Consider the following 26073-nt stretch of genomic DNA (forward strand, 5'->3'; position numbering starts at 1 on the left):
CTTCTTAATTATTGCGAGGCATGTATCCAACTGTAAATAATATCCACATCAGTTTTCAGAATTTCGAAAACGCGGTTACCCTCGGCGCTGTGGCCCAACAAATTTTGGCTATTTCGACGAGTTACGTGTACTAGGGAGGTTGCTTTGCCCGCACGATTTTCGAAAGCACGTGTATTTTGGCACGATATGTAGCCAAAATTTGTTGGGCCACAGCGCCCAAGATAACTGCGTTTCCATAATTCTAAAAATTGATATGCATATTACTTACGGAGGCCTACACTCCTCTCGATAATTAAGAAGCCTGCCAATAATAGTTAAAAGTTAAATATTCGATATCAGTTAACCACCCTTCTAGTTAGCGCTCCTTACCTATAATCTGATGAACTGCACCGCTGACAATGCGTTCTTCAAACTCAAAAAGCCTATTTGTATAAATCGTGGGAAGTCTTAGATGAAACACCCTGCGTATCATCAGATCGGCCGATAAGTTCGGGTCGCGCGCTCGCCTGCCCGAACCCGTACCTGCGGCAGCGTTCTCGTAATCGCGTTCCCTATCGTTCGGGTCGCGCACGTTCGGCACCGACGGGCGCTCGCGCAATGAGCAGAGGTCGTGTCAACCCGATCGCTTCCCTATCTGCAGGCGGTGAGCTGATCGGCTGGCGTCACTTCGCATTTGTTCCGGCTGGACGACGCCGCTGAAGGCGGGCATTCCGTCCGCTGCACTGCTCGGCTGCGCGCGTCATCCGCCAGGCCCCTGAACCATGCCCGGTAAGCGCCCTTTGGCTGTATATGTGCATCTGAGGCAGGAGCTGTCGTTAGCGGCAATTTTTGCTATTCTGCTTTGCCGATCACTCGAAGAGGTAAACCGGTAGCTATAGAGTCTTCTGCTGAATTCTGGCATCCGCCGCTGATTCAGGAGCGACAGCGAAGGGAAGTGTGAGCTCAGGTCTAGCCAGCAACGAGCAAGACCGCTGTTAGTTCTTGATTCGTTCAGACGCATGGCGTTATCTGTGAGCAACATCTGTTTCAGAAAAACGCAAGACGCTAAGTTCGATGCGCTTAAAGTGCAAAGAAATGTGTGATTAGGCGATATATTTCTCACTCTTTGCATTTATTTTTCCGGTGCATACGCCAAAAGTAGAGTTCTGCGAATATTAAGTTGTTCGAAAACGAGTGGAATACGATTAGTTCCAATAACTAACAATGAAGCGCTTATGCATTCATTTATAACGGTAGTTATAATTTCACTTGCTTGGGCATCGAACCTCTTGAACAATGAACCAGTAAAGATCCAAAGAAATTGTTCTGGCTAAGCTTTTCACATGTTACGACAACATTGCAATGTTTGCGTGAATAACAAGGCTGTCTTTTCCTTATCGCGAAGGCAGCTCTGTAGTCCGGAAAAGACGTTGAAGCAGCAATTGCGTTTGCAATTGGGAGAAATTTCGTGTATTAAGGAGAAAAGGTGTAAACACAAAAAAAAGCGTTCTCACGCCCAAAAAAGTTTCCTGTTAGAGCTGGACAAGTAGGAGTCGCTCCGTTTGGGCACCGACGATTCCTGCAGCCAACAGGAACTCTTATTTGCCGGTTACTCGGGTAGCTAGTGCATTGCTGTCCGCGTTTTACCTGGTTGGTATATACGTCGGCAGCAATGCGCATTTGACAGATATGTGTGCAGAGACGGCTTTGTGCGTACGGCCGTTGTCTGTTGCCCCAATGGCGGCACGTCCCGTCGAGCGTGGTAACAGCTTTGTTAGCAGACATTTGACGCCGTCGTCAGAGGCGTCCTTTTATCCATAGGCTCCCACGATGTTTCGCTTGTCGCCGTACGAGCACACGCGCCAGTGTAAAGTTCCATGACAGCCTATAGCCATGCACATGTTTCGTAAAAGTGTGGTATTCGGCAACGGTGTAAGGCTGCAAATCTGGCACCAACGTAGCAGCCATCCTCACAGAAACTCCGTGACGCGCAGCGCACGTATTGGAGCTGTGCATCTAATGCCCTGCGTCAGCGTCTTTAGCAAAGCATTCCAAAAAGCTTTAGGCCTTTGGAATGGTTTCACCGTATTAGCTCCTGCCCTCCACGACACAAGTGAATGGAATTCTGCAAAATCGAATGCACAGTCACATGCTATTCGACCAAATGCACAGAATGCCATGTCATCTGCTGCACAGCCGACAAAGCGGTGCGCGATAGCGCTGGGTTGTTGTTTGCTCGCCGCTGAGCCCCTCCAACTTGTCCGCCAACAAGTACAGCCAAACCTCGTTATAACGAAACGGTTTATGACGAAATAATGGATATAACGAAGGAATGACGATTCCCCTTGGAAGCTCGGTCAACACGGTCTATGACGAAGCTATGGATATAACGAAGTAATCACCGGGCTTCTTTATAACGAGGTTAAACTGTATTTTATTTGGCTCGAATATTTGATACACACAGGTGACTTACCTGTCGAACGGAATAAATGTATGGAGCTGTAATGTTAGGAATTCAGGATATTCGCACACGCCCAACAAAAACCGAGGTGGCATTATATGCATGTGCCCCACCCTGTGGCTGTTTGTTTGTTATGCCCATCTGCTTTGTCCCCCGATCATCGGAGCTGCCTGAAGCATCGTCGAATAACGCTGGCGAGTTGCAGGTCCGTGGCAACGCACCTTCGATCTCATGGCGCCGACTGTGGGAAGCGTATCCGACTCTGCCGGAGGCCCCGAGCGCAAGGCAGCGGTGGCGTCCGCAGGCGACTATTCGGTGACCCCCTTGTCACCGGCGGCTGCTTCGGCGAAGGGGACTGTGAACCCGGGCTTCCTCGCCGACGAGAATGGGCAGTGCGTCGCCGATATTGTGTACACCATGGAAATGGTGAGTGGCGGCTTTGGTAATCGGCGCAGGCGGAATTCCAGTGGTCTCTATAGGGCTAAATACTTTGCACACGGCTTTGCTTCAAGGAGAGAAGTTGCGGAATCCAAACTGTTGTTCGATGGTGTACGCAGCAGGGGTGAGATAACTGCAGGCCACGCACCCATCAAGACACTAGAACCCATCACTATAGAACACATCAGACCTATCAGACGCTACCATCAGAACCCATCAGACACTAGAAGCCATCAGGAATTAGAATATTCTGCATGCAAGAAAAACAAAGGATGGTTTTACTAACTGGCGCCGTGATGGACACTGACATTCAGCGTTTCTGGCAGACTTTCGCGGTGGTACCAGTCGTACCGGTCAGACGACCTATATGGCATCAGGGTCACGCTGTATTGTGGCACCCCGAACTATAGCGTCAGTGCTCACTGGTATCAGGCTTTGGAAGCCCGCCGGCCGTGATTGGCTGCAGCTAAATTACAAAAAGAAAGCAGTGTGTTCGGTTTGGAGCAATTAAACGAGGAGGAATTAGGAAAATTAGCTTAAAGAGAGATTTAGCATAGCGCGATCCGCGATCCAGCTACGGCGAACAAGTTTCTGGAGGCTCCTCTACGCATGCGCAGATGGCCCCGAGGTGCACGCACTGTCTCATTCCGCAGGCGCTGCCGAATTCCCGCGGAAACAGATTACGGCAGCGGATTGCGAAACGCGCGCCATTGCTAAATCGCTCTAATTATTGAGGATACAATCCTAGATGGAAGCGCTTGAAGAGATTAGTGCGAAATACCACCGGTGTGCCGTTTATAAGAGATGTATTCTCCGTTCATTTCAGTCTGATGGCCGTGTGAATTCTTCTTGCTACATTCTGCACTCTCCTGTGTATACCCTGTATACGCCCTGTTACGCATATCACACGGACCTTCACCCACACGCATGCATGCACCATATGTCGGTAGCTGTATTGATTTGCATTGCTAACAAAGCACCGAACAATTAAATGCGCACGAATTAGGACTTTTGTGATATAATTTGGCGCCCCGGTATAAGAGTCGCAGCGCGCGGCAAACTCCGACACGAGATCCGCATTCCGAAGGCGTGCTTCATTCCGGCCTTTTCCCGCTGCTGCTTTCTTTGCTTGGCGCCACGTCGGTCGGCCGTCGAGGTGATAAGGTATTGACGCGCCGATGAGCTTGACTTCCTCTGGGTAACACCCTGATCAGGGCCTTGGAGCTTTAGTTTAATCCTAGATAAAGGCGTCAATGACGGCACGTGATAGAATTTATCTACGATGAGATTAGCTGAAGAAAGCCGTAATTTGCGTCCCAACTCTTGGGGAGTAAAGATGTCTATTTCTATTTTCCAGTGCTTCGTACGAGCGCATGACCCTCGTGCCGCGGGCGCTTGCTTTCCAAGTGCATGTAGTCAGCGCTAGACAGCAGACACTTTCCGACGGTGCTCATTAGCATCAGTTACAACCGTTTTCTAGATGTTGTAAATATTCGAAAGGGCACGAACGCTTTATAAGAATGCATTACTCCCGAAGTAAAAGTGAGGCATGCTTTTTATATTTTTAAAGTAGTTTTAGCGACCACTTTAATCATTTCCGAAGTTTGGCCCGCCGCGGTGGCTCAGTGGCTTTGCAATTCGGCTGCTGACTCCAAGGTCGCGGTTTTCGATCCCGGTCGCGGAGGCCGTATTTCGATGGCGGCGGAAGTAGTAGTAGTAAGTGTTTAATCAAAAATGAAAAAAAATATAATAAAAAGGAAGTTAAACGATTTTTGCTCACCCCGGCATCTGCCATCACTGTATCGGCGGCACCTGAGCTGGGGCAGCGGAAATAAAGGATAGAAGGCAGTATGAAGAAGAGAAACGAAAGAGGTGAGGGGATAGCAAGAAAGGACATAGGGAGTAGTCATATTTACACTATTTACAGAGTCCAAATAAAACTGTCCAGGTCGTGCGCGCGTACAGTCAAAGAGGAAAAAATAAAAAAAAACACACGCGCGCACAACACTTTGCCCACAACAGCTAGGGTGGGGCGCCCAGCTTTTAAGCGTCCGAGGTAGTGCACGGGGAGCGTTCCGTCACAGCGCATCACTACCTGGCGCAGAACAGGCGGGACGTCAAGCCCGTCTGTTCGAGAAATGCACAGAGGCTCACCATTGTTCGCTCACGGGTGCGCGCACTGCCCTGCGGCCACAATAGCGTCTTGAGCGGGTCCGGGAGTAGGCCCAGCTCTCTGTAGGCCGCGAGCATATCGCGACGAGCATCAGCGAACGCGGTACAGCGAAGGAGCAGGTGCTCCAGTGTCTCCACTGCACCGCATGCGGCGGAATGCAATGGCGCCTTTCCCGCTGTTTTCTTGCGCCTTCCTTGTCCCTTTTGCGCCGTCTTCAGAATCAACCTTAGTGAAATGCCAAAACGCCCGTGTGCTGTGCGATGCCGGTGCACGCTGAAGAACCGCAGGTGGTATAAATTAATCTGGAGCCCTCCGTGAAGGCATCCTTCAATACAGGTTGCATTTGGTGGCTCAAGTATTTCTTTCAGGCAATTAATGCTCATTACAATATAAACACCAGCAATATTTTTACTTATTCCTCGGTATAATCTGCAAGAAACAGCATTTTTTTTTTGTAATGACACCACAATAACTCGCAAGTTAATTATTTTAAATACTCTTGCTTTCCAAGCATTATCACTATGTGGAAAAATGTCGCTGATGACGTTTCCGACGTAGAAATCGTCGTGTATGATGGTCAGCCTAACTGCTTGTTGTTGGTTAGCCTTCCGCAATATTTTCCTTGCTGAGCCTGCATTTGAGTGTTTTTGTTTTGTGTCGCTCCGCGCTGCAGCAACCTGTGAAGCCCGCGACTTCCCCCTCCGTCGCCGCCGCCTTCGAGCATGTGCCGTCTTCCTCCGAGGAGGCCCCCTGGAAGCGGCGTCTGCCCTTCTTCCTCAAAGTGGCCGCCGCCCTGCTCTTCCACGCCTACCTGGCGACAGGCATCGCGCTCACGTGGAGCAGCACGCCGGACTTCTGCCACGACGTCAAGTTCCTGACGGTGGTCACCGTCGTCGTCTACCTGTTCGTGCTGTGGCACGCGGTGGCCGCGCTGGTCGACCGCTACGGTGGACAGGGGGCGATCGACGCACGCCAGAAGGTCCTCGACTCAGTCACGGCCGCACAGCAAAAGCGCCGCTGGATGTGAGTCGTACGTTCCATCGTTCCTCCAAGCTGTGGGATTGAGTGGATGCTATTGCTCTCGTAAGTGTCGGTGTGCACATTGCAGTAATGAAGGATACGAAACAAGTAAAAAAAATGTGGTGGGGTTCTGACCTAGTTAAACCGAGTAGACGTCAGAAAGCGATTACGCACTCTTAGCTTTAAAGAAATCAAGGGACATTGAGGGTGCCAAGGTCACCCCCCCCCCACTGGCTACAACTGTCGCGACGCTCCTCCGAACTTACCCAAACTTACTCCCATTGGCTGCAGCTTGCATGACGTTCCTCTGAACTAACCCGAGCTTACCCGAGTTACTCCGAGGCTTCATAGAAGATTCTTTATTGGAACCGCGTGTTAAGTAGTGCTTTCGCACTGCAGGGCCCTCAAGAGTCTGACAAGCGATCAGCGCTAGCTGGTGCGCGAAATGATCGATGAAACGATGCCGATTGGTTGCTGTGGTGGTGGGTTAAGGGTTAACCATCGAGAATGTGTACTATGGCGTTTGGTTCCCGCCTTTTGCTCTGCGCCGTCATTGTTTCTTGCAACCCTCATTCTGTGCCTGCCTTGCGGTAGGGAAATGCGTGTATATTTGCATGACCTTATTGCATTGCCTGATGGACTTCGTTCAGGTGTCCAACGATATATGAGACAGATACTGCGCCATTTCCTTTCCCCCCAAAACCAATTATATATAATTATGGACTTCAGATAGCTGCACATGTCCCTTGATGCTGCATGCGGACTGCGTTTGACTGGTTTCGAGGATGCAGTCCCCACATGCGACCTTGAGGATGAATTTTGTTGTGGTTCATGAGGTTGACGTGGAAGTGCGCAGGAAGTACGATTGGCGAAGTGCGAGGGTGACCTCGCGAATTTCAGAATATTTCCCCCAGGGGCGTTTGCGGCGTCTTGTTGCGACCACCTGCCCCGCCTGATGACGACGAAGACGCCATGAGGCGCGAGCAAGGGTATGAATGTACGGGGGGGGGGGGGGGGGCTTCACCCGTCGGCGATGAAGCTGGCGGGAGGCTTTTCTCTACTCCCTACCAACAACCATGAAGTGCAATTCTCTAAACTCGGCGGAGGAAAAACGGCGGGCTCCAGCCGAATAGGGGACCCACCTTCTGGGCTTTTAATCTGGCACCTAAATGAAGCTTACTGACGGGTAACGAAGCTGAGGCGGCTGGCACTATGAATGTGAAGCTATTCCGAATCCCTAACCCTGAACTGTAATGGGCTTCCTATAGTGGCTGACATCAAGAGGCCGCCATAGTTCGCGATGCTTTCCAATGGGCACAGGCAGAGGCGGAAAAGCTCAGCGGTTGGTGTATGGCATAGCATGTGTCCTGAAAGTTTCTAATATATTTGGCATAGACTGAAAGAAAAATCCTTTGTTAAAAAAAGCAGAGAGGTGCTTACAAAGGACCTTTATTCTGGAACGTATGTTGTACCTGGAAAACTTTTGTTGCAGAGGACTGCAGAGCGCAGTGTTCAGCACCATTTGATGGGGTCTGCAGTTGATAGTGGATGCTCATTGTTCCTACTGCAGCTGCTATCACAATGGCCTCTCACGTTTTTGTCTGCTCTGGCGGCTGGCGTAGTTCAGGTATCAGTGGCGAAACAGTTTTTCTACAGCTGCACACAGGGCAGCGGAGAACAATAATCGGGGCAAGGAATAGTGCCACACCTCCGCGTATGTCTTTCCCCGCGCTTTGTATTGCTTCTGGGCGTAACAATCGATCAAACGCGAGAGGGAGCTTTCAACACCAGTGCTGAACAGAGAACGATAGCACGAGAGGCGCGACCATGCATTGACGCTCGTCTCTTTCATCCCTACCCTGTTGATATCGTAAAACATTTTACTCGTCGCAAAGAGCTTTGTGCTGAGAGATCGCTTTGAGTGGTCGAGAGCCCTAGACGACTTTGTCAACCCACTGTCAACCCACTTTGTCAACCCACGCCAGCTACCCTGTAGCTAGCTTTTTTTTTTTCCAAATTGCGCGGAGGTTATTGTTAGCGGCACTGGTTTGCCCATGTTTTTGGTGAGAGACGCATATGCCGCGCTGCGCATGCTTTTATCAGAAAAAGAAAAGCCAGGCGGGCATGTCCATGGACAAGGTGTCTTCCCATGACATCCAGTGAGAGACCATCTTTTGATGAACGGTTGCCACGGGAGCACACGCGGGTTCTTTTGGTCCTATTGGCACGGTTTGCGACATATATAGTTTATCGTTGCTTTTCGGACCTGCAGCGTACTTGTACGGAACAAGTTCTGTTAGTACGATCGCTTTTCTGCGTACGCGTACGCCTTCTTTGCTTTGCAGCATCCGAACGGAGGTCACTTTCAAAAAGTTGCTCGTAACATGGCTTGCCCACTGGGTGTACAACAAACCACCACCGATATCCCCCCCGCTTCGCATGCCTCGCATGCATAGGCGTTGTCGCGTCCTAGAGTCTGAAGTGTCGGAGGCGAAATACAGGGTGCGGCATACGCCACTGAGGCAAAGGTCATTGCTGAACAAGTTGTCTTCATGTGTATTGTGCACTTGTAAGTTGTCCGCAGACCTGTCTACAGCGCTCGAACGACGCACCCGGGAGTATATTGCTTTAATTTTGGCATAAGACTCGAAACAATACCGTATCACGCATGCACATTAGCATGGATCGTCTCGTGTTTAACTCCTGCCTTTAAACGCTATACAGGGCCACCAGGGAGCGGTCACTGTCAAAAACGCAGAATCGAGCGCGTCGCTGAAGAGCTCTAGGCAGGTGAGTGGACCTGTATATACATGCGGCAAGTAAGCGGTGTAAAACTTTGCTTTTTCTATCATCAGCCTTTTTACACCCCCCTTGAATCCGGGTTGAAGCTTGAGACCGTTGGTGTAAGCAAGCCCGAAACTCGGGTGCCGCTCAGCCTGGAGCAATAATGCAAAGGTGTCTTTCCCTATTTCCAAATTGTGATGTCTGGAGGCATAGAATGGAAGGCAGAGGTGCTCTCGTTACACTTTACTCATGGGTGTCAAACATGCCCTTATGTATATCTCTCTCTACCTCTCTGCCGCCGCCTTTTCTCCAAGAACGGGGAAACCCCGCATGGGCCCCACTTGCCGTCGGGAGCCCAGTGCTTTGTCTGCAATGCCGCTCACACATGCGGCGATGACATTTGCCTTCAGAACCGTAGACATACGCAGATGACACGTATTTAACAAAGGAGCAGTCGACACGCATAGTCAACCATGGTTCTGGCTAATATTTGTCCCCTGGCCCACCACGTTTGCTAAGGAGTTCTGTTCCCCAGCACGAGGTCGTCGGATCGAATCCCGCCCGCGGTGCCACCGAAGCAGTACGTGAATATTGCAAAGCTGCACTCTTGAGCGGCCGCCTGTGGGCGTTTTTTTGTTTGTTTTTATTTGCCCCGACGAACCGACGACTGTTGTCACGGCCTGTCCATGTACACGGTGGGCGAACTCCACTGCTGCCTTCCTTCTATTTCAGTCCAGCCAAATGGCCATCACGCCTGCATGCTTTCCTTTCTTATTCTGTCTCCTCTCTGGCGCCTGTGCCAGTGCCTCTGAGGCCACGTGCTGTGCATCGCAGGCGCCCCTGCCTGTGGCTGCTGCTGTGGCTGTGCTTGCTGTCGTTCCTGGTGTACGACTCGATCAACGATAGCTACCGGCTCATCTCGCTCGGCGGCATCGTGGTGCTGATCTTCCTCGGATTCGTCTTCTCCAATGATCGCTTTAGGGTGAGTGCCTTTCTGTTTTAGACTCAGTCCAGATCTTGTCGCCTTATCGCCGTGCAAAATAATCTTCTTAGTGGGTAATTACTCGTAAGCACCCGCGAGAACGCGGCCGTAGGGCTACAAAGGAAAGCTTTACAGCTCTCTGGTCCATAAACGGCTCTCTCGCGTGATGCACGCCGGATGGGTGTGCGCCGGAGTGACGACCAGAAGTTCCCGTGCTGAGATCGAACCCATAATAATAAGTAATACACTTAGTACTGACAGGGCTCTGACGATGTTGTTCTGTTGGGCCTGCGCCAATGGCACCCGTAAAGTCTCTGACCAGCTCCGCAACTCTCGGGTCAACTTACGTCTTTGAACATCAACGGCATTCTCGCTTCGCAGCCGCACACAGTGCTCGAGCTGTAGGTTTGCAGTCAAAGCTGAAATTATTTGCGTGGGAACAACAGTTGCACTGCGGCCCGCCTCCAACGCTCTGGAAAGCGCCCGTTCTTCGGCCTACCAGTATAACATTATAACTGACCTTCAGGAACATGCATTTTCGCTGACGACATACCACGGTGCGAACGTCTTTTACTGTGGAAGGAGTTCTACACTTGGCTATCTCTGGGGAAAAGTTTTGCTCGTGGTCCGGCCCTCTCTGGTCCATCCAAGAATACAGACCTTAAAGCTTCGTTCAGAAGCGTTACCACGCAATGGGGTGAAAGTTCTCGCCACGAATACCTCGTTCAGAAGCTTTCAGAAGAGCTTTCCCATCTACATCGGCCTGGAGTATACTGTTATATGGACCCGGTTATTTCCTTTTTTTTTTGTCAGCAGCCAGTTACGTCGTTTCTGAGTATCCCGACTTTTATCGCCGATGTCCGCGCATGCGCACTGACTCTGCGCGTGCTGCATTCTAGGTGAACTGGTACCAGGTCATGTGGGGACTGCTTCTCCAGTTTCTGCTCGGGCTTTGCGTACTGCGCTGGAGCGTCGGTCGAGACGCGCTCCAGTGTCTCGCCGACAAGGTCAAGAACTTCCTGGACTACACCAATCGGGGCTCCTATTTCGTCTTCGGCCACCTCGCGTCAGGGTGGAACCTGACCGACGCTCTCGGAGACCTCGTCACGGCCCTGCCGAGGGGGAACACGACGCTGGACGCCGAAAACGCCACCGTCGAGGTTATCGACACCATCAAGTCGCTCTCCCCGGTTTTCCTCTTCCAGGTGAGGTCATGCAAAATAAAACTGTATACTCCAGTAACTAGCCTTTCGCGGTTTATCTCGCTTATACTCGCAAACAACTTCTGTGGCTATGCGGCCAAGGCTAGGCAATAAAGGAAGCAAGGCAGCAATGTGGACGAGTTGGTTGTACATTTGGTTTGAATAACGCGCTACACACTAACAAAACGACAACTGGAACGGAGGACACAGGACAAGCGCGCTGTCCTGTGTCCTCTGTTCCAGTTGTTTTGTTAGTGTGTAGCGCGTTATTCAAACCAAAAGAAAGGAAAGCGGACGGGGCATTGTCCCACTTCAATGGGGAGTGGCCTGTCTTAGCTTTAACGAGCCTGCACCATCTCCCACTTCATCACGCCGCACCCCTAGGCCGAACAAACGACCCCCCCCCCTCACACACACACACACAGTTCGTCAACAAAGGCGCACCTCCTTCTCTTTCCTGCCTATAGCCTCGGCTGCATAGCCGCAAAAAAGCTGTCCGCGAGTATAGTTCGTCCAAACCGGATCGGCATGTGTTTCAACTGCTGACATATATATGATCGAAATGTTTTCAAGATTTCAAGCGCTCGCTGGGTTCGGTGAACGTTAGTATCTACGACAATTAAGTGTAGATTTCAGAACTGTCGCGTTCTCAGTGTTGCAGGAATCAGAGAGGCATAGTGAGTCTCGTACTAGTAATGTGGAGGTGTTAGGCTGGGAGGTCGAAAAGTTTTGCAGTGCTCGGAAAAGGAGGAATGAGAGTTGACTTATGACACGATGAGATCATTTGAACGTGGAATGTCATGTATGCGTGGTGTGTAAACTGCGATGCGTCGACGCAGTTTTTCGTGCGTGTATCCCAGAGGCTAAGGAGGGAGTTGCCCTCAGTCAGTGTCCCTTTAATGCTTTCGTGTCAGCATGCGGAGCCTCTCAAGAGGACGAGTTTTATAGTCTGAACTCGCATTTTGTACTGCCGTTTGAAGGAAATAATTATGTTCCAGCCGAGGTAAAATAATTCTCATTTCCTTCCTGAAACGTTTTCTGCCATGTCACGCCAGTAAAAAGAAAAAGGCAAAGACAAAAACATGCTTCTGCAGGATCAAGCTGCGACTGCCGCTGTGCGTTGCAGTATTACATTTGGTGGCATCCCGGCACCTCTGTCGGTGGCCCGTCAGGTGGTCCGCCACCGTCGATCGATCTCACATTTACAGTGTACTAGTGCTAGCCCATCTTTTTCTTACGAATGCGTCTGTGGCTGACGGCTGCTAGCAGTGCGATGACGCTTCGCATGTTTTCTTCCCTCTTCCTGTCGCAGGCGCTTCCGGTGATATTTTTCTTCAGCTTTTTCGTGAACATCCTCTACTTCTACGGCATCATGCAACGGATGGTGCTGCTGGTCGGCAGCTTCCTGCAGCTCACCATCGGCACCACCGTCTGCGAGTCCATGACGGCGGCCGCCAACATCTTCCTCGGCATGGTAAGCAAGACGTGCGCATTCACCGCGGCAACCACGAGCCAGGACCACGCGTCCGGCTCTAGCACCGGACTCAAAATTTTGTTCTTTCATCTCCACATGTGGGCTCTGCTGTCGCCGGCTAGTAGTAGAACTATCGGCTTCGTTTGAGGAACACGTGGTCCACGGACTTTTGTCTCCGACTATACACAGCGCGATAAAAGGACACTGAGAACAAACTGAAGGAGGCTTGTTTTATAAGCAAAGGAGCATGTCCTCAAGGCATTCTTTAAATCGCGGATCCCCGAGGCTAGGCTACATCCTCATTCATTTCCCAACGGTGATCACGGAGCCTTTTTCGGCCTTGACGTTATGATTTCGAATCGAGAGGGGAAAAAATCCGCTTTCAAATGCAATTTTCTCAGCAATAATTTTATCTTTTGCTGCCGAGCAAGCATGAACGTGTCCAGAAAGAGTCATGCAGTCGATTTTTACAAAGAAGAAAAATTCAATTGTTTTAATGTCCCTTTATTGTCTTCGTTAGGGTTGCGTATCCGTTGTTTTTGAGCGGCAGGCATTGCACATTGACCGGAATCAGTTATCTAGAAGCACGCTCTCTCGAATGGAGTTCACAAAAGGGAGGAAGTTTTGAACCTGGCCTCGGAGCTGTGGGACAAAGCGAGCGCCGACCGTGACAGATGGGTGCTGAATTGACGTGGTCAACATCCCAACAGGATTCATGTTGTCCGGGCACGTCCATAGAACACCACATGGAAAAGGCTAAGCGCTTTTAGGGCTCCGATTTTCGGCGGCGGTTCGTGGTATATGGCTGCGTTTTGCGCTAACGGTGGGCTTTTTTTTCTTTGGGTTATAACTTCAATGTACGTACCGTAAAAAATTATCCGGACGTGTACCTCTTTGTTAGTGCGAATTCCTTGCTGCAGCGGGGTGGCGTAAAATGTCGATGCCAGTCGGAGTGTTTAATAACTCTGTGCATGAGGAGTATGGGATGTTTGTAAGATGTACGGGCAAACTTTAGTCAATGCCTAGTGACGTCTAGAGATACGTCGTTGTGTTCGCACCAACAGTTATTTTGCATTACCGGCTAATCAGCGCGGCTCGTTGTCATCGCGTCATGCATGACGTCATTCTATTCTGACCAACCAGTCTGACGCGTTGCACCTGTTGTGTTAAAACGCCAGCCAGAACCAAACCGCATGAGCAGGAAATGTGGCCTCAATAGCTTTTGCTGTGAAATGCTCGTCTGACAGTAAGCATAGCTTTGCTGCTGACGCATCTGGCGTACTTCGGTACGGTGGCAGAACCTGCAAAGTGGGCCATGTTACTTCACCGGGGTACACGTATCGAGTGCAGGCGGGCACGCAGCATAACTGGCGCACCGCTTGTGTGTCTTACCGCAGTCCGAGGCTCCTCTTGTGGTTCGACCGTTCCTGTCCAAGATGACGAAATCCGAGCTGCACACTGTGATGACAGGTGGCTTCGCCACCATCGCCGGCAGCGTCATGGCTGCGTACATCTCTTTTGGGGTGAGTATACTGCCCGCATATCTGCAAACTGCAAGCAACGTAAAAGCATGTCTGCTGAGCCGTAACCTGGGTTGTTTCGGTTAGGGGACGGTCCATGTCGACTACTCCGGAAAGCAGCGCAATAGACGAAACACAAAAAAAATACTATGTAGAGGTCCATTTACTGTGCGATGTCAGTGCACGTTAAAGCACCTCAGGGGGTCGAATTATCCGGAGCCCTCCACTACGGCATCCCTCATGCTGAAGCGATTTGGGACGTTAAATTCCATAAGCCTGAACCAAGCCAACAAAAAATTTTGCCCCTTCTGCTGCATTCTGGAATGTTCGAAATGAACCCGAGTTTTAATTTTCCCTCTGCATCCGCGTTTTCCACGCGAGCATAATCATTGGGAATGCATTTCTGCACAGCAGTCGCGCCTAGCATTTACCCGGTGTGTAGAAAACTTTTTTTTTCTTGCTTATGACGCTGTCTTATCTTTCTGTGCCAATCAACAAGCTTCAGTTCCGTGTTTTTAACCCCATCGCGTGCCAATCCGCTATCAGAGCGTGCTTGTTTTCAGTTTCCTTTTGTGCGTTCTCTGTTGCGCTGCTTTCCGGAATATTTTATGTGGTAGCTCAGTGGCTTTGTCGTTCAGCTGCTGATCCCAGTATCGCGGGGTCAGTCGCCGCGGCCACATTTCGATAAATGCGAAACGCCAAGACGCCCGTGCGCTCTGCGATTGCCAGCGCTCGTTAAAGAACCCCATCGGGTCGAAATTAATCCGGAGCCAATCCGCTACTGCGTCTCTCGCAGGTGAGTCCCGCACACCTGATGACAGCCTCCATAATGAGCGCCCCCGCGGCACTGGCCTTCTCCAAGCTTCTCTACCCGGAGACCGAGGAGAGCAAGACGCAGCGTGAGAACATCGAAATGCCCAAGAGGTGAGTCTCCCGTAGGATTGCATGTATACGGATACTACAAGTTGCTTTAAGTCAAGACACGATGGAGAGAGAGAGAGTATATACGGAACAAGGAGTAGAAGTGTAAGCACGAACGCTCTTCTCCTTTGTGCTTTGCGGTGCATAGACACAAGCGCATGCACTTGTTTCTCTCATTGCACGCAGTCCGAAGTGTCGCCGCTGTGTTTGCCCGGCTAAATGCGCAGAAATTCTCAATGTGCATAGCAGGCCAGAGCGGCCTCTGAAATTGCCCGTCCTCGACAAAGAACTTCTGCTTTAAGTTGAGTGTTGCAACGTTCATAGTGCGAATTATTGTGCCGCTTATTAGTTTCCTGAGTAGCATCCGAGACTGGGCGTAGCGATTCATGCCTTAACTTTTTTGGATGAGCCTCCCATCACGCTCAGGGGATATGCGCAACCGAAGCGACCGGTCCAGCAAGGCCAGCAGCTCGACAGGCAGAATTCAGATGTCTAAGTATGTGGAGCCGCTTACCTTCTGTAGAAAATAACAGTATACCACCGCCACACACAGCCACATCAGTCAAACGGTTCGGTCGTCTATCGGTCACTGCAGGGAACCTCCTGAAACGGATGTCACCTTTTGTGCTTTGCTTTGCCTACCAACCTGCGAGTGTGCTTATAGAGGGCTTGTATTTGCCCTCGCAGCGAGGAGAGTAACGTGCTGGAGGCGGCGTCCAATGGCACCGCCGTGGGGCTGCTCATAATCGGCAACATCGTGTCCAACCTGGTCGGCTTCCTGGCCTTCATCGCCTTCCTCAACAGCACGCTGCTCTGGTTCGGTTCCATCGTCACCCTGGACTTCCTCACCTTCGAGGTGAGTGCTGCTGACCGCCGTGGAAGCTGCAGTAGGCTAGCACCGGGCCCAGCGTTCACAATGCTTTTCACTGTAATGGTCACGGCTCCCGCTTTTTGTTCATTTTAATGAGCGAAGAGCTCACTAGCGCCGGCCAAGAGCCGATAACCTGTAATTCTGTAACTACGAATTTGTTTACGAACTCAGACCCTGGTGATCTGTCGCCAGCTTTAGCTTCCGTACCAATGGGCAGCTCTATTGCGATCTAAGCAAGACCCATGAGAATGTATTTGTGCCTGCAGGTATTCATAGGCAAACACGTAATTTTCTGCGCCCTACTAAGCCATTTTCGCTGTCTGCCGCTACGCTGTCAATGGATCGTACAGAAGGCTGATTGAAACTGCGTAATCTAAAGAGCTTCAGAACTATTAAATACTTGCAGTATTTACAGCTCGCCTTCAAAATAGCGCCCCCAGCTCACACTGCTATTGCTCACATGGAGCGATGTGCCTTAGAAGCACTTTGAATGATTCTCCTCAATGGCGCTCTGAAGATAGGCTATTATTGTTATACGGTTATGTTTTATGTTGTTTAACGTCTCAAAGCGACTCAGGCTATGAGGGACGACGTAGTGGAGGGCTCCGGATAATTTCGACCACCTGGGGTTTTTTCGCATGCACTGAAATCGCACAGTACATACACCTCTGCCATTTGGCCTCCATAGAAAATCGACCGTCGCGGCCGGGATGGAACCCGCGTCTTTCGGGTCAGCAGCCGAGCACCATAACCACTTCGCCACCGCGGCGGCTTATTATTGTTATACGTTAAATGTATTCCGAAGATGAACACAAGCTTCCACGGCCATTGGCCTAGCATTGTTTTGTCAGCAAGCACAAGCTGAAACAAATTTAAACAGCAGTATAAACACGTGGATGTGATTTATTTTTGCCATCAATACACTTCTATCAAGTTTGAACAATGTGCACCCGTGTCAATTAATTCAATCTCGCTCGCAAGCTTGAATTCGCCAAGGCAGCACTATACTTTCGGGTTCGTTGATCCCAGAAGCCCCAATAAAACAAGCTAAACAGTCTCAACCTCAAGTTTGTCTAGACAGCATGGGTTATACGGCTTACTAAAATACAGAACTCGACAGTTTTCGATAGGATATTTTCAGTGGAGTTAATGGTTCACGCGCACTAGCAGTAGTTGTCAAGAATGTTAATTTAGCAAAAACGGGTAGAGAGCTAAACTAACAAGAGTGAATTAAGTGGTTACCTAACGCGCGAATGCGTACTTGTTCCAAAGTCGTTGAAAGCAAAGAGAGATATCTACCTCTACGAGTTATGACAAGATATGGTACTTGGTTTTTGTGCAACGACACACGGGCTCACTCACTTACGCGTTGCCCCGGTTACCGCGATAATCAATAAGGAGCTGCCAGAATAGCTATAGATGCGAAAGCGCGAGTACTATTTGATTTCCTGTGCATCAAAGGGCAACACATTCGTTTAGCGAGCTTTCTGTATCGCTACATAAAAATGGGGTTGAATATCTCTGTGATAAAAAGCGTAGGTGTGGATTTCTCTCTTTGCTTTCATATTTGCCGTGCTCGTGCATGCATATTTATTCGTGCATTTACTTCAAGAACCCTCCTCCGCGGTGGGTCAATGGCTTCGGCGTTCGGCTTCTGAGCCGACGGTTGCGGGAGAGAAACCTTGCCGCAAGCGGCCCCATTTCATTGCCGCCAGCGGCCCCATGCAAAAATGCCCATGTGTCGGCACACGTTAAAGAATTCCAGGTGGTCGAAAATAACCCAGAGCCCTTCACTACAGCGTCCCACTGAAACCCCACAGTGCAGATTAGGACGTTAAGCTCCACGTACCACACCATATATACTTTCCGGTTGTTCACCGCTTTGTCTGATTGTGTCTCGCTGGTTCCCCGTATTATCCACGCTTGCTTCCTCATCTCGGCCCGAGTGTGTAGCTGCACAAGCCTTGGCGCAGACACAGTTTGTTCCATGCCCCCACTTTCTCTTCGTTTCCAGTGGCTGCTGTCGAAAATCTTCACTCCGCTGGCGTTTATAATGGGCGTGCCCTGGAAAGACTGCGGCGTGGTGGGCGAACTGATCGGCATCAAGACATTCGCCAACGAGTTCATCGCGTACTCGCAACTTGCCACCATCATCAACAAATTGGAAGTGAGTGCTAAGGTTCTTCAGGTGGAGTGAGAGCACGTTTACTATCCACTTTGTTGATTATGCTTGATGCTTTGGAGGAGAAGGCAATACGAGTTATGGAGGCGAAGATAGCGTGGCAGTGCGCACACCCACGACAGAATAATGGTTAGCCTCTGTGCTAACATCGAGCAGGCAGGCCTGACGTCCCGCTTGCTCGTCGCAAGGTGCGCGCACGACGTGAAAGCTCCGTGTGTGCTGCTTCGGGCGGCCGGGCGCCCCACCCTGGCCAACTGTGCAGTGCGTTGCACGCGTGTTCTATTAGCGACAATACCTCTATGTTGTATGTATGTGCAGCGCTCGCTCGCGCGCGGTTATAATTCGGACCGTTCCTGGACACTCGTGTGCGAGCGGTTCAATCTCGCAAACTTGTCACCTTTTTTTATATTTTTGTAAATAGTGTTGAAACCCCTCCCTTGTCTTTTCTCGTTATCTGCTGCGGGTCCTTGGGCCCAAGATATTAAACGTATTTTTGGAATATGGCGGAGTGCTTGAAGCACTCTGGCACTGGTCGACCCGGTATTGCTCTGCCTCCGGAATCGGCCCGGGGCGTATTAGCGCGCGCCTTTTCTTTCTATCTTTGCTCTCCTATCCTTTAACTCTCCTACTTTCAGCACGCGGCAGCGAGCGTGGCTCGGCTTGAGGCAGTAGGCAGGCCCGTGCACTTTCCTTTTCTTTCTTCCTGTTCGCAACAGCAGCAGCAGCTATCGCTCCCCTCTGTACTTCTTTTTTCTGCCTCTTTATGTAATCTTATTAGTAAACTACTAAAGGAGAAAGCATGTAAAAAAATGAGGGAAAGCTGCCCGCCTTAGGCCTACGTCATCGCCGGTATATAGTCGCGTCGCTTGTTTCCCATGGGGACGGACGCGGAGGAGCGTGACTCACAGATCAGAGTTCACCACGAAGATTGAACTGATGGCGCTAGCTCAAGTGTATGAGAGAGATGCCTTCAGCCTTGTCGCCTTGCTCGTGCCACAGTGCGCGTAAGCAACAATTTACGTATCATGCAGGTGACATCACGTCAGTACTAAATAGTAAGACTCTTCGGTGGTGCACTTCCAATAGTCGTAGCACTCTCGCTGTCGTTGACATCTTTGTTCGAGGTAACGTTTACTGGAGGATGTCTACATGATCAAACGACCAAGAAACAACCTCGCCAGCGTACGCCAATCGTGGTTGCGACAACTAGCGGGACGTTAGCGCAGTGCTTCAACTCGAGCCAGCGCGAGGCGCAGGAGGACATGCGTGCGCTCTTCCCGTGCCAGCTGGGCCGCGGCTTAAAGACGTGCGGTGTTTGTCGAGTGGGTGCTTAACGTGCTTTGACATTTGCTGCCCACCTAGGCTATGTTCTTTGGTGTCATATCAAGCGCGTAATCTGCCCTCCCTCGCAACAACGCACCCTTGATTACACAAGTATTGATTACACGCGGCTGGATAGACGGGTCACATTTCATGCCTTTGTCTCTGCTACTATCATACCGTTAGTAGCAGCGTTGTTTCTGGCGCCAGCCTTGTGGCTCTGCACTTTTCTTCTCACGTGTGCTGAATAGAACGCATGCTGCTGTCGCAGCTGCCACTGTCTCGATAACAACTCAAGTGTACTGATAACGGAACATAATGAATGACACTATTACGCGGCGGCCTGGCGAGTATCACGACAGCGTTCGAAGCCAACGTGACAGCGTTGATTATAGGGAGCTGAGGTTGCGTGCACGACCTTTGCAGATAGTGCAGATATGATGTACATTCCAAGTACTTCAATGCCTATAGTTGGAATTCCTTCTTGATACCGCTGGAAACCAATCTCGCAAGGCCTTGAGCATCACACACTGTGCAGACTGTGCACATGTAAATAGCTGTCGTTTCTATTTGCAAAATACACGTTCTCACAACATTGCTTGAAGCGCACGTCCGGGCATGTCGTTGAGAGTAAAGTCGCTGCCGGATGTGCGAACCGTATACTATGAGGTCGTTAATTCCGTCGAAACATCCTAAAATTTCAATGAATGTACTGCTAAATCAGGAGATGTCGGAATAATAATAATAATAATTTGTTTTGGGGGGAAAGGAAATGGCGCAGTATCTGTCTCATATATCGTTGGACACCTGAACCGCGCCGTAAGGGAAGGGATAAGAGAGGGAGTGAAAGAAGAAAGGAAGAATTAGGTGCCGTAGTGGAGGGCTCCGGAATAATTTCGACCACCTGGGGATCTTTAACGTGCACTGACATCGCACAGCACACGGGCGCCTTAGCGTTTTTCCTCCATAAAAACGCAGCCGCCGCGGTCGGGTTAGAACCCGGGAACTCCGGATCAGTAGTCGAGCGCCCTAACCACTGAGCCACCGCGGCGGGTAGGAGGTGTAGGAATGATTTTGGATTTTGATCTTTATTTATTGTATGTCCTTGAGTACATGTGCACAGTTTGCTCATTTTTAGACAGTCAGTATTTAGTCACAATTCGCTCATTTTAAGTTTCGTCCAAGTCGTACGTAACTTCCTGAATAAATCTGCACGTTTTTTTTTTTTCACATCTCTGCAATATATGGACAAGCGATGAAGAAGCCCTCGTATTTCAAACTTTCTCTTCACTTTTTAATCCCCCGGGAATAACCAAGGGCGAACACCAGAGGTGCTGCGGAGACGTTTTGTCAACATGACTGCGTAGAAATGAGCGCACTCGCACACATATACTACACATATACTGCGTAGCCGCCAATTACACCAGCTAATTTCTTTTAGTGAAATGAAACACAAGTTTAAAAGTCTTTTTGCAGGCATTCAATTCCGGAGTCTTTCTGGTACTTCTCGCCTCAATTTTTTTTTTCCGAACTTCCCACTCCTCGAAGGCAGCCGACTTGATATTGCTTGACACCGCGCTTCTGTTTGCGCCGTCGCTGTGAATCGATTGAGTCGCTGGTTTAGGCGTAAGCAGGGTTCCCAACAAACGCTTTGCGGCATGACCACAAGGTCGAATGGGCCACCCATTCTGCACAGTCAGCAAACTGTTTCCTCGCAACTATGCGGAGTATTTTTACTGGCATTGCTTTCGAGAACGCAATCACTGGCTTCTTAGATGCCACGTGAGAGCGCTTTTCAGTTTTTCTCCAGGCTTGCCTTTCGCAAATACGGTCGCCTGTATGTTTTTTTTTTCTAGCGAACTTATATTCTCCTTAAATTTCTCGAGCAAGGCAGTTGAACTAACACCCTAAGCCAAAACAGCGTGAAATGAGAGTATCTGCACCACTTAGTCCCAGCGCCGAATGTTACTCTTCGAGGAGACTAACTGTGACTGCCGAAACTTTGTGTAATTAGACTCTGAGGGAGTAACCGTTGGCCTTTGACCCCGGTGGCACCTTTAGCCCTTTGGCTTAGGGTTTAGTCTGCGAATAAGAGAACACTTTCTTAACTAGACTATTTGCTTCGTGCAAGCGGGCCCTGGAGTCAGTGAAGTGTGCCGGGAACGAGATCGAACCGAACACCGCAAGCGGAAGAAGACCGAGTATGCACGTGAGCGTATAGACGACAAAACGGGTCCCCGAGACGCCCAACCGGGCAGTCGCCTGTGAAACGCCAAAATGGCCTGCTACTCCAGACCTCTCGGCCGCAAATGCTAATCACATTTCGCTGATTAATGCGCTAAGTCGATAAACATAGATCTGATCGTTTTATTTTTGTTTGCGAGATTGGAACGTTCAGTTCATTAATTTTTTCACTTTATGCATCTGTTATATTTTTTTTGCACCAAAGCCGCAGTTGCTAATCATGACGGTTCGTGTACCCCTCGACATGCGCCCCATCCCCAGTGCGCTGTTCCACCGGAATACGGTGTAAACTTTGTCATCCTGCCCTTGGAGCGCCGCGGTGGCTCAGTCGCAGTGGCCTTCATTTGCTGACTCCATTGCCACGGGGTCGAATCCCGGCCTCGGCAAGTATCCGGGAGATGAGTGTTTGGGGGTACCTGCCGTGGTCGAAATTCACCCTTATAAACCACAACCCCAACCTATACACGCGAGGACTGGGAGCGGTACTGCTTGGCAGCTCAGGCCTTCAAGCCCAAAGACCCTTGGTCCAGAGAGCTGTGCCCCCCCCCCCCCCCCCCTAGTGGGTCCACACTTCTTTTTATTGCGCAATAAAAGCTTTTCACCGCCACCACCACCGACCACGGCAGCCGCACTTATATAGATGAAGGCGAAATTCAGGAACGCCCCAGTACTAAGCAACCTCAACACAAGTTAAAGAATTAAGAATAAGAATTTATTTCTCCCTTAAATTACTCAGGAAGGGGTGTGGAAAAAGCTGGAAGGGTCTCTAGATGGGGTCCTTCTTAGCCCACGTGCCGCTTCAGTGCGTTGAATTCCACATACCACACCACACCACGCCTAACCTTACCTTACCCTGTCATATCATACCATATATGGTATGGTATGACAAGGCATGGTATACCATGCCTTGCCTTGCCTTGCCTTGCCTTGCCGTGCCTTGCCGTGCCTTGCCGTTCCTTGCCTTGCCGCGCCATGCCGTTCCGTGCCGTACCACACCATGCCATATACCATTTTATTCTGGTATTGCGAACATGTCGTCTGTTTTTGTAGTGTAAAAGCGCTGTGCACCCTGTCGCAAAGTCTCGTGATGGCAGTCACGTATTACAAGCAAGCCACGTGAACAAACGTAGCTGTTTGAGTACTTCTTTCCAGGATCCCGTTGCGCGCTGGGAAACATTTCAAAGGGGGGCCCTCCCCGAGCACTGCACGCATGTCAGAGCCACAAAACAGAGCTATCGATTTCTTCTTTCATTTGGAGACGTTGCTTTTCGGCTGCTGCAGGTTCGCCCATGATAACCAGTTCGGAGCGCTTCGTTTATAGCCTATAGTCTTCCAGAGGGCCGTACGTAGGTGTGTGAAACGTGGTGGCATGTAATGTATCCATCAATTTAGTAATGTTTTATTTTCACTGGCTGCTTACTGAACCCTGCCATTTTCGTATTTTAGTGCAACGCGATTATGACGTGCTCGGAGCGTACTGTGAGGTGGCTGCCATCTGCTTTTCTGCCAGTTTGCTAGGCCGGAGACTGGCCCTCAACAAGCTTCTGTTTCTCTGTGCACGCAGAAGCGCTCCGTGGTGATCGCCACATACGCCTTGTGCGGCTTCTCCAACCTGGGCTCCATCGGCATCTGCCTGGGCGGCCTGGGCGCGATGGCGCCCGACCGCAAGGGAGACTTCGCCGCGGTCTCGATACGGGCCCTGGCCGCTGGCTCGGCCGCCTGCTTCCTCACCGCCTGCGTAGCAGGTACGCACTGATCCCACGACTGCTGCACCGTTGGGTCGCACAGCAGGCGTTGAGGCACTGAATGTTCGGGCGTTCCTGCAAGCGTCATGCACGAAGTCCGGAATGTGTAGCGCCATCGGGCAATGGGCTTTGTGGCCTCTATAATCAGCCGCATCGTGTCTACAGCCCCCTGGGTCGTGGGTCGATTACTGAAGGAAGGAACACTTGAGCTCATGGTGGATGGATGACCCTTTGAACAGGGCCGGTGGTGGGCGCTTAAAAACGCGATAGTCTGTTGTCCAGAAACTCCGGTGTCGGCGTTCTCAGCGTGGGTGTTGTGAGCGAAAAATCACGAGCATGGCTCTGGCAGGTGGTCCGCAGAGAGCAACTTAGGAGGCAGGTGGGCCACCTATAGGTCACGTACCTTGCGGCGTCTTCACAATCAGCCCACCGGATGGCGAGCAAACTGCCCACCGTGGCAAGTGGTAGTTAAATTAATGATTGGTTGCTCTGCAAGAGCAACCTGGGCCAAGTGGTAGTTAAATTAATGATTGGACGCTGTGGAAGAGCAATATGGGCCAAGTGGTAGTTAAATTAATTATTGGTCGCTCTGGAAGAGCAGCATGGGCCAAGTGGTAGTTAAATTAATGATTGGACGCTGTGGAAGAGCAATATGGCCAAGTGGTAGCTAAATTAATTATTGGTCGCTCTGGAAGAGCAGCATGGGCCAAGTGGTAGTTAAATTAATGATTGGACGCTGTGGAAGAGCAATATGGGCCAAGTGGTAGCTAAATTAATTATTGGTCGCTCTGGAAGAGCAGCATGGGCCAAGTGGTAGTTAAATTAATGATTGGACGCTGTGGAAGAGCAATATGGGCCAAGTGGTAGCTAAATTAATTATTGGTCGCTCTGGAAGAGCAGCATGGGCCAAGTGGTAGTTAAATTAATGATTGGACGCTGTGGAAGAGCAATATGGGCCAAGTGGTAGCTAAATTAATTATTGGTCGCTCTGGAAGAGCAGCATGGGCCAAGTGGTAGTTAAATTAATGATTGGACGCTGTGGAAGAGCAATATGGGCCAAGTGGTAGTTAAATTAATTATTGGTCGCTCTGGAAGAGCAGCATGGGCCAAGTGGTAGTTAAATTAATGATTGGACGCTGTGGAAGAGCAATATGGGCCAAGTGGTAGTTAAATTAATTATTGGTTGCTCTGCAAGAGCAACCTGGGCCAAGTGGTAGTTAAATTAATGATTGGACGCTGTGGAAGAGCAATATGGGCCAAGTGGTAGTTAAATTAATTATTGGTTGCTCTGCAAGAGCAACCTGGGCCAAGTGGTAGTTAAATTAATGATTGGACGCTGTGGAAGAGCAATATGGGCCAAGTGGTAGTTAAATTAATTATTGGTTGCTCTGCAAGAGCAACCTGGGCCAAGTGGTAGTTAAATTAATGATTGGACGCTGTGGAAGAGCAATATGGGCCAAGTGGTAGTTAAATTAATTATTGGTTGCTCTGCAAGAGCAACCTGGGCCAAGTGGTAGTTAAATTAATGATTGGACGCTGTGGAAGAGCAATATGGGCCAAGTGGTAACTAAATTAATTATTGGTCGCTCTGGAAGAGCAGCATGGGCCAAGTGGTAGTTAAATTAATGATTGGACGCTGTGGAAGAGCAATATGGGCCAAGTGGTAGCTAAATTAATTAATGGTCGCTCTGGAAGAGCAGCATGGGCCAAGTGGTAGTTAAATTAATGATTGGACGCTGTGGAAGAGCAATATGGGCCAAGTGGTAGTTAAATTAATTATTGGTTGCTCTGCAAGAGCAACCTGGGCCAAGTGGTAGTTAAATTAATGATTGGACGCTGTGGAAGAGCAATATGGGCCAAGTGGTAGTTAAATTAATTATTGGTTGCTCTGCAAGAGCAACCTGGGCCAAGTGGTAGTTAAATTAATGATTGGACGCTGTGGAAGAGCAATATGGGCCAAGTGGTAGTTAAATTAATTATTGGTTGCTCTGCAAGAGCAACCTGGGCCAAGTGGTAGTTAAATTAATGATTGGACGCTGTGGAAGAGCAATATGGGCCAAGTGGTAGTTAAATTAATTATTGGTTGCTCTGCAAGAGCAACCTGGGCCAAGTGGTAGTTAAATTAATGATTGGACGCTGTGGAAGAGCAATATGGGCCAAATGGTAACTAAATTAATTATTGGTCGCTCTGGAAGAGCAGCATGGGCCAAGTGGTAGTTAAATTAATGATTGGACGCTGTGGAAGAGCAATATGGGCCAAGTGGTAGCTAAATTAATTATTGGTCGCTCTGGAAGAGCAGCATGGGCCAAGTGGTAGTTAAATTAATGATTGGGCGCTGTGGAAGAGCAATATGGGCCAAGTGGTAGTTAAATTAATTATTGGTCGCTCTGGAAGAGCAACATGGGCCGCAGAAGGTCCCCCGCTAAGAGCACCTGCCATAGCAGGGCAGTGGTGCATGGCTTAACCGCTGCACCACTGCGCCAGGAAGGGTGACGAGGACTCCCAGGGTACTATGAATATAGAGTAGAGAATGACCTTCTATATGTATGGGCATTATTAACCCATTACGCTATCACGTCATATCCGTAAGGCGGAGCTCAAGTGTCCCCTCCAATTTTCGCCTACTAAATTAAACGGTGGCTGTTTTACGCATTTATTATCGAGAAAGTTGCGATTAAAATTTTTGCCAGCTCCCCGATTCAGACTCGTCACGTCTGTATACCGAAGAGGACTTTGTGATCGTCGTTTTGAAGTGA

General features: G+C 49.9%; 1 protein-coding gene across 2 annotated transcripts in view; it reads left to right on the top strand.

Annotated features, from left to right (window-relative positions):
• The window catches only part of LOC144126157 (putative transporter YutK), a 36820-nt gene that overhangs the window by 8951 nt on the left and 1796 nt on the right, over window positions 1-26073 (top strand). For both annotated transcript variants that reach the window (XM_077660133.1, XM_077660134.1), the window contains exons 2-12: window positions 641-768; window positions 2646-2866; window positions 5725-6074; window positions 9690-9837; window positions 10737-11042; window positions 12352-12513; window positions 13911-14036; window positions 14830-14957; window positions 15642-15810; window positions 17840-17992; window positions 23136-23316. In XM_077660133.1, the coding sequence (XP_077516259.1) occupies window positions 762-768; window positions 2646-2866; window positions 5725-6074; window positions 9690-9837; window positions 10737-11042; window positions 12352-12513; window positions 13911-14036; window positions 14830-14957; window positions 15642-15810; window positions 17840-17992; window positions 23136-23316 (1951 nt within the window). In that variant the 5' untranslated portion in view covers window positions 641-761. The remainder of the gene's footprint in view (window positions 1-640; window positions 769-2645; window positions 2867-5724; window positions 6075-9689; window positions 9838-10736; window positions 11043-12351; window positions 12514-13910; window positions 14037-14829; window positions 14958-15641; window positions 15811-17839; window positions 17993-23135; window positions 23317-26073) is intronic.

This window comes from Amblyomma americanum, chromosome 3 (assembly GCF_052857255.1).
Source record: "Amblyomma americanum isolate KBUSLIRL-KWMA chromosome 3, ASM5285725v1, whole genome shotgun sequence".
NCBI classification, from domain to species: domain Eukaryota; kingdom Metazoa; phylum Arthropoda; class Arachnida; order Ixodida; family Ixodidae; genus Amblyomma; species Amblyomma americanum.